The 9,182-nt window shown below is 35.2% G+C and overlaps 1 protein-coding gene across 1 annotated transcript in view; it reads left to right on the plus strand.

Annotated features, from left to right (window-relative positions):
• LOC107004977 (triacylglycerol lipase 1) overlaps positions 1–4,961 on the plus strand; it is a 20,906-nt gene extending 15,945 nt beyond the window's left edge. Inside the window, exons 4-9 of the mRNA XM_015203415.2 lie at positions 1,037–1,147; positions 1,244–1,387; positions 1,470–1,510; positions 1,603–1,679; positions 3,898–3,993; positions 4,407–4,961. Of these exons, the coding sequence (XP_015058901.1) occupies positions 1,037–1,147; positions 1,244–1,387; positions 1,470–1,510; positions 1,603–1,679; positions 3,898–3,993; positions 4,407–4,732 (795 nt within the window). The 3' untranslated portion in view covers positions 4,733–4,961. The remainder of the gene's footprint in view (positions 1–1,036; positions 1,148–1,243; positions 1,388–1,469; positions 1,511–1,602; positions 1,680–3,897; positions 3,994–4,406) is intronic.
• The last annotated feature ends 4,221 nt before the right edge of the window (positions 4,962–9,182 follow it).

Below are 9,182 nucleotides of genomic sequence, written 5' to 3' on the forward strand. Positions count from 1 at the left end.
GGGGGGGGGGGGGGTCGTTATGGAGGGGAATAAAATCTCCAAGTTGGCGAAGGATAAGTTGGTTCTTCCTTTGCAAAGAGATATGTGAGGATGTGGATCATATTTACTACATTGTAATTAGCATTGAGGTTATGGTGGGATATCTTTAGTTGGTTTAGCATTTCTTGGGTGTTACCTAGATCTGTGATGGTTGAAGGAGTTGTTGTTCAGCTGGAAGGTGGAGCTATGAGCATAAGACACAATGCTTGGAATAACACTGCCTTTGCGTTGATGTGGATCATTTGGAAAGAGAGAAATAGGAGAGCTTTTGAAGGGGTGGAGACGAGCTTTGCTCAATCAAGGAGTAGTTTTCGATCCCTTATTTTCCTTAGGTGTACCCATGTAGTTCCTATTCCTAGAGGATTGGGAGGTGTTTGGGAGCCCATATTTTGTAGGTTCTCCGTTTTTGGCTTATCTCTTGTATATGGCCAAGTTGGCCTTGTTATCATCAATGAAATACTTTACTTGATTAAAAAAAAAGAGTTAAGGAGCAGTTAGAGAAATAACACAATGCATAGCATGTAGAGGTTAAGATATATTCAGCAAATGAGTAGATAAATCATGCACTTTTAGTATGTAATGTAGTAAAAAGTCATCAACAATTTGCATATGATATACAAGTTTTTGAGAATTCAAGTTGGCTCAACAACTCTGTTTGAAAGTAGAAATATGATGATGTTCTTCTTTCCACATCAAATCTTCATAGATAACCTAAGTCATATGGTATAGTTTTTCTTACTTTTTTTGCCAGTTTAATATACTTCTACTAATGATGTTGGCTATGCCAGTGAACTCTTTTTCATGCTTCACCAATATATTTTTCATATTGGACAGAGAATGTGTCAGTGATTGCCAGATATTTCATGCTTTTCATTGTTCCTATGAAAATATAAATTATTGCAGAAATCACATATGCGTTCCTAATGATGTGCTAGTTACCAAATAAAGACAACTGTTTGTATTGGAAATGTCTTACATCCTCTATTGATTGTCTTAGGAATTTTGGGACTGGAGCTGGCAAGAGTTGGCTCTTTATGATCTTGCAGAAATGATTCGATATGTAAATAAGATCACTAAAGCAAAAATTTTTGTAGTAGGACATTCACAGGTTTGATTATTTCTTAGCATCTATGTCTTATTTAACTGTAAGGTTTTCTATCATTGACATAGCATCTTATGGTTCTTTTCCTCAACTTATATTCAGGGAACAATCATGTCTCTTGCTGTTTTTACTAAGCCAGATATTGTGGATATGGTCAAAGCTGCAGCACTCCTTTGCCCTATATCATATTTGGATCACATCACCTCTGATTTTGTGCTTAGATTAGTCAAAATACGTCTTGATGAGGTGAAGAAATAGTGGCTCGCCATGCTAGTCTCACTATACATATGACTTAAGAAATACTGACAAATTTTATGGTATGCATTAGGTAATTCTTGCGTTGGGGATCCATCAACTTAATTTTAAAAGGTTCTGCAGAATATTTCACTTCTTTATCCAGTGTTCTTATGACCTTCTAGTGCCTTTCTTTAAACTTTTGACACTTATTATAATTTTTGCAGTAATATGGGAACTCAAATCATGGATATGATGTGCGATGGGCATATTCACTGTGACATCTGGCTTAGTGCTATTACAGGTTCTTTATCATACATTCTCCATTTCCAGGCATTTCCTACTTATTCTGTACAAGTTCTCTATTGTACTTCTAAAGCTGGATATCAAGGTATAGGTTTAGCCTGTTGATGTCCAAAAAAAAAATTGGTTGGTTCTACCATTCTTTTGGCACTGGCATCTTACTGAGACATTTTTTTATTGATGACAAGGGAAACCCGCAGCCGCTACCCTTTCGGTGCACATAGGGTAAAACCCCCGCTCCTATGCAATAGCTCCAAAACCACATAAGAGAGGTAACTTGCACTAGGCAAGCTCGGTGCGACGAGCTCGACCCAGAAGGCAAACCCCTTGCTTTCGCTGGCAAGGGGTTTTGAACTAGAGACCTCCAACATGGAAGTCCCAAGCCCAAACCACTGGGCTACCTCGAAGGGTTTCACTGAGATATTTGTTTACTATATTATCTCTGCCATTTGGTCAAATGATTACTTTTCTGATTTTAACTTCCCATCATAAGCTTAGATTGGTCAATTTCTGGTCCAGAATGGTTCGGCTATCTTAAGCAAGAATTGGCCAGTTTAAGAGCATATAGATTGTGGTGACATCTTAAAAGTCAGCTTCCAAGTAATTTCGAATGTGCCCTCTATGTGAACTTAGTTTGCTGCTTAAAGTTTCAACTGCCACTCACACTAGAGGATTCAACTTTTCATTATATGACTAGCCTTTGAACAACAGTACTTCAAGATTGGATCGACTATGTTGGATATCCCTACTCCTATTTTAGCAACTGTATACTTCCTCTGTCCATTTTATACGACTTACTTTCCATTTTAGTCTGTCCCAAAAAGAATGACACATTTTTATGTCAAGTGACAATTTAACTCTAAAATGTTCATTTTGGAGTTAGTAAAATTGTGAAAAATAGAGGAAAAGAATATTATTGAATTGTTGTTGTTTACATTATTACATTGAAATCCTATTTGTAGACCCTAGAATACAATCCTTTACTAAGTAGGATACTATTTAGTATTCCTTTTCTATTTCTATTTCTATTCCTATTCCTATTCTAATAGAATTGTATAAACCTATTCTTATTCTAATAGGATTGTATAAACATAATCCTATTCTGGAAGGATTGTATAAACCTATTCATGTTCTAACACTCCCCTCAAACTAGTGCATACAATTCATGTACCGAGCTTGTTACAAATGTAATTAATACGACCAATGAGGGGCTTGGTGAGATACTGAAAGTTGATCACTCGACTTCACAAAATTGACAATCAATCTCAATGTGCTTGATACCATGTGAAAAATAGAGGAAAAGAATATAATTGAATTGTTGTTGTTGTTTACATTATTACATTGGGACCCTATTTATAGACCCTGGAATACAATCCTTTACCAAATAGAATACTAGTTAGTATTCCTATTTCTATTTCTATTACAATTTATATTCTAATAGAATTGTATGAACCTATTCTTATGCTAATAGGATTGTATAAACCTATTCCTATTCTAATAGGATTGTATAAACCTATTCGTGTTTTAACAGAAATGATTTCTAGTCACACGAATATCTATAACTTATTTTAGACTACAAGTTTCAAAAGTCTTTCGTTCTCAAACTCCGTGTCAAGTCAAACGAACTCATATATATTGGGACGGAGGGAGTAAGATTTAGCTATATTAGGCAACAATTCAGTTTTGATGTAACATGATTAGGCAACTTTACCGTGAATAGTATCCGGAAATCAACAGCGATAGGAATTGCTGGAAGTAATGTAACACGATTTCTTAACTACATAAGGATTGAAAGATTGTTCTTAAGCATTTTCAAGCTTTCTGCCTAACTATATTTATCAACAGAGGTTGAAAAACAAATAACCTGAGCAAGTTTGCTTGAAGTACTTGATAGTCATGTTTAACTTCATGCATAGCATATTGGCTTATCCTTATATAGCAGGTTGTTTATTTATATGGTGTACTGGGCTTGGTCATGAAAATCATTATGAAAATATTTCATCCCAAAGTGGAATTTTTTTTCTTGGCTTTGTACTATTCAGTTCACATTAGTTTTGTTTCATTATTTTATTCAACATTGATACTTTTTATCGTTATTGATGGTAGTATTGGCTGCTTTATATTTTTTTCCTGTCTTCTGAATGAAGCACTGAACTATCTCAAAAGCATGAACTGTACTATGTCTTTCCGTACTTTCTTGATGATCAATATTCATGCAGGCAAGAATTGTTGTTTCAATGATTCACGGATTGATTTCTATCTTGAATACGAACCTAACCCATCATCCTCGAAGAACTTGCATCATCTCTTTCAGAGTACGTACATATTTTCAGATTATGCAAAATATAGTATGCTATTATTACTTATTTTTTCAAGTGGGATGGGAAATAGTAAGTTTAACCCCTGGGGTTGGGATGACAAGGACTGGATGTCAGATCTAGTTTACATCTAGAACCTTGACCACTAAACCAGTACTTTGGGTTTTGTCTCCTATCCCTTTTCATCTCAATTTCTTGAATCAACTATTTTTGTAGTTCATTTTGTCAGTATCTCCCGAACAAGGTTTAAATGAGGACTCTCCTCCTCTTGGGCTCTGTTTTACATCCTTAGTTTCACAAAATATGTCGATGATACTTGTTATGATCTGTGCTACTTTGAGTGTGTTCATGCGTAGGGTAACTGCTCATATTGTCATTCTGGCTTATTTTCCTGATCCAAAATTTTGCAGTGATCCGTAAAGGGAGTTTTGCTATGTATGATTATGGAATGTGGAAGAACCTCATGCGCTATAAACAACCAAAGCCCCCAGTATTTGATATCAGCCAGATCCCCACATCATTGCCATTGTGGATGGGTTATGGGGGCAATGATGCGTTAGCAGATGTCATTGACGTCCAACATACACTAAAGGGGTTGAAATCCAAGCCAGATCTGCTTTATATTGAGGAATATGGTCATATTGACTTCCTCCTGAGTACAAGGGTAAAAACAGATGTTTATAACGATATGATTAGATTTTTCAGTTCTGTACAAAAGGTTAGCAGTTTTAAATAGTGGCTGATTAGTATGTCTCATGTGTGGTGGCCCTGGCCTCTTCCTTGTCCATACTCTATAGTCTTGTACATAGGATGATGATGTAGCTCGTGCTACCTCTTCGGATCCAAATAGTTTCTGGCAAATAAAGTGTGTATATAAATCATTACCAATCATTGTTGTAAAAGTGTGGTTTAAAAGTGTGCAGCTCTATCAGTTCAGTTTTTAGGCAAACGCTACTTCCCAAACACATCATGTTTGTATATATTATTGCATTCCTAATCATTGTTGTAAGGAATTTGCTACCTGATGGCTTTTCCACTGCTTAATACTCTCCTCCGCCTATTGTCAAAAACAGCCTGTCATTTCCACAACTTTAGAAATGTCTCTTTCGAAGCTGCTGAGGAAACATTGAGGGTTTGCTTGGTATTGAGGAAAATATTTTTATATTTCTTATGTTTGGTTGGTCAGTTTTTTTTGAAAAAAAAATCCTTAAAATTAGGGAAAACTAACTTCCCTAGTGGATTAGACACAATAAGTTTCACAATTGAATTGGACATTTATTGTGTGCTACCCACCCTTCAACACACATCAACTCAACTCTACCTGGGTAGCCTCCATCCTCACCAGTACCCCTACTCTCAGTTCCATCTTTCACAATATTTGTTTAGATTATACACAAACATTTTTAGGATAATATGTTTTCCTTATATACTACACACAGAAAATAAATAACAAACTCACCAATTTTCTTAAAATATATTTTCCTTTATACCGAGCCCACCTTGAGTGATCTCTTTTGGTGTAAAAATAGCATGCAACTTTACTGAGTTAGACTTCATTCATTTTTATTAAGATTTAGACGTTTGAATTTGATGGTAACATGAATGATTATAATCTTGTCTCTAGATCTGAATACTGAATGATTAAGACTTTATTTTTAAACATTTGAATGTGCATAATAAATATATAATCTAATAAAAATTAATCAAATATTAATAAAATCAAATCATTATTTGATAAGAAAGAGTGAAACACTTGTGTTTGTTACTGATGGTAGAGATAGTTTATAGTGTTGTGGTGATGGTATTATTTGTTGTTGGTCACTATTAATGAGTGTGATGATAATTGTGGTGATGAAGGAAATTAGTGATGTGGTAACTATCATAATGGTTACGGTTGATAGTGGTATTGATGATTGTAATAGTGAAATTGGTTGATGTTAGTTATTTGTTGTGTTGATGGTGGTGGTCGATGATGTGTTATGATAGTTGGCAACGGTGCTAGTTATGATGTGGGTGGTTGGTAGTGTTTTATTTTAAAAAATTATATTTCAGACTGGTTTAGAGTCATCACTTAATTTTAAAGGGGAATTAAGAAAATCGAATTTTCAATATATTAAACATGAATCAATTGAAAATATTTAATGGGGGTTTCGGGGTTCATATTAACACTTCGAGAAGGGTTTTGCGAAATGCCCGCTAATAAGCGGTTGTCAAGTAATTTGGCTACAAATAATTTAACTTGTCATTAAAGGGGAAAAGGGAAGAATGGGAAAACTAACTAGGTTGGCTATTTTTTGCAAAAATTGTTCTTTAAGTCCATTTAAAGATGATCGATTTTAGTTAAATTATTAAAACAAAAATAGGCGTATGTCAGGGATTTGAATTTTCAACCCTAAGACTAATGACAAATACTAACAAACAAACTAAAGACAATAAAATAAAGAGGGAAAGAGAGTTGGGCCCAAATCTGGTATTTCTACGCCTAAATCAGTATTTGGGCCCATTTCGTTTTGTGTCTTAGGCCCATTCATGCTGCACATGTCTTAAAATAACATAAATGGATTATTTTTTCTTTGGCTCATACACCTAATTTTTTACATGTCTTAAAATTCCATAGTAATAATAATAATAATAAAAGGGACAAAGGCTTAGGCCCAAAATAACAAAATACAATTTTTTCGAATAAAGAGTGAGCGCTTGGCCCAATCTTTTGAATTTCTCCGATTTGCTTCATGCACTTTCGGCTCCAAAACCTGTTCGTCGATTTTATAGCTCGAAAGTAGGTTTGACTCGAAAGAAGAGGCTTTTGGGCATTCGTGGCCCAACTTGAGATGCAAAGGAAGGAATGAGTTCTTTTAGGGTGTTGGAACTGGACAACAACGAGCAGGACCAACTCTTCCACCACACGACTACAAACACCAACAACGAACTAGAAAACTTGGTGGAATCTCGAACGAACATGTGGAGGGCAAAAATGGAATAATGGAACTTGGACTAGAATTAGTTATCTTCTATTCTCCTCTGGTTTCCTTAATGCTAGTACGTATTTTTAGCTATTTTTGCTTGAATTGTTCTAGGTATTTGTTTTTGCTAAAAAAATTTCTAACTCAAAAATCTTGAACCCCTACAAATGTAAATGAAGTATTTATAGGGTAAAAACTAATCAGGGGAAAAATCAAAAATTCCCCATCCAATTCGAAATTAAATTTTTTCCCCAAGGACAAAGAACAACTGCTGGTTTGTGCGATATTTCAAACAAATTGCATGAAATCCGACGATGGGGAAGGGGGGTCGAATTGATTCCAATCGTCCTTGTGCTCGACGTGGCATCCATCCATGTGAGTCAAACATGAAAAATACGACTGTTGCAGGGAAAAGCTGTGCTAACTACTCTGTTGTACGAACGAAAAAGGAGAAGGAGACTATGGTATGAACTAGTCGTGACGATTTTCGTGTATCTGTCCTCCCATGAAGAAGACGAGGCGCGTATGGGGTCAAGTTACGTCTGGTATGCGTTGTTATTGACCTTTCTATCTGATCGCCGTCTATAGTTATGTATATTCACGTTCTTGGATTCTTTGCTAAAGAAGAAAAGGGTTTGTGCCGGGTCAGAGGGCGTGGGCTAGGTGAAAGGGAAATTGACAAATGGGGCTGCTAATTTTTTGAAAACCAAAGGGAAGTGGGTGTTGAGACGGCTAAAATTGAGAGGAGAGGCCCAATATTTGGTCTTGAGATGGGTCTAAAAATGGTCAGATCTTGAATTGATATATCGACCACTATTGCAATTATAACAAAATGAATTTAGAAGGTAACCAAATTGAGTTTGATTAGAAAATTTTGTTAAAATAAGAATGAGTTGACATTATTTAATTAAGGAGCTTCTTCATTTTAGCAAGACAAAAATAACTAAGTTAATTGTAAACTAATGACTCAAAATATAAACAACTAGTTTAGAAGAAATTAAATTAAAAACGTGTTAAGTAAAATCAAATTCTTTTTGAGACGATTTTTGAATATTTATAAAATTAACTAATTATATAAATCAAAATATTTTTCAAGTCTTTTTAGAGTAACTTAATGATACTCTAAAAAGACTTGAAAAATATTTTATATCAATTATCCCAACTCGTTTGGAATTTAAGAAGTTCGATGATTAATTTATATTGTGGAGGTCCAAAATTGGGTGTCAACAATTGTCCCTCATATTACTTGAATTGATTCAAGAAATTCAATGAAAATGAAATTGACTGATCGAATTTTGACCGACCACATCTTCATCTTCTGAAAAGAGGATTTGGTACAGACTTTTAGGAATTATGGCCAAACCTCGAAAATAGGTTTCCTACATATCTCAAGCTATATGAGAATTCATGTTACTTGTAGTTCGACTCGATCGATTAAAAGGAAATTTATTGTGCTAGATGACCTTCGATTCCGGAAGAGAGACAAGGTAAGTCGAGTATAAAAAGGAGGCTTGCAACATCTTAGCCATGAATTTGACATTCTTTACACCCATAATTAAGAACTCGCATGGATATCATTTCCAAAATTTTGGTGTATTCTCACTCAGATTAGAAAACTGCTTTCGGTGAAGATCAAAATTTCCGAATGCGAAATTGAAACCAGGAAACCTAAAGAAAAACTCACATGCCTTTTGATAGGCGTGTTGTTTGATTTTGGTGGAAGTCACTCCTCTGCTCGCGTCCTAAGAGTTTGGTACTCCTCTTCGGATTATGTCCCAGTTCGCTGTTAAAAAAAACTTTCACGTTGTGCTACATCGTTTTGTTATGTTGTCCGCACATATGGTTTATTTTTGGATAATTCATCCTTTCGGATGTTCTCGACAGAGACTAAGATAAAACTCATTAGTATAAACATGCAATTCAAATGGGAGACAATGTCTTTTACCATGTTGACACTTAATTGCTCTCCTTAAGCATTTGACGTCAACTCCATTGGGTTTGACGTAAAGCAAATAAAGCTTGTGTCTCATATTTGCAATGTAATCTTCAATGTACTCTTTCTTTGATGCCAAAGTAACAAAAGGTTGATGCAATATGTTGATACTTCTCTCGATGTAGTTGGTGGTGATTCTCTTGATGTCGTCTTTGATGATTCTCTTCATGTTGTCTTCTCGTGATGGGTAAATCTTTCTCTTGCGATGTATGGATCTTTCTCTCGCTATG

The sequence above is a fragment of the Solanum pennellii genome, chromosome 11, assembly GCF_001406875.1.
Source record: "Solanum pennellii chromosome 11, SPENNV200".
Classification (NCBI taxonomy): domain Eukaryota; kingdom Viridiplantae; phylum Streptophyta; class Magnoliopsida; order Solanales; family Solanaceae; genus Solanum; species Solanum pennellii.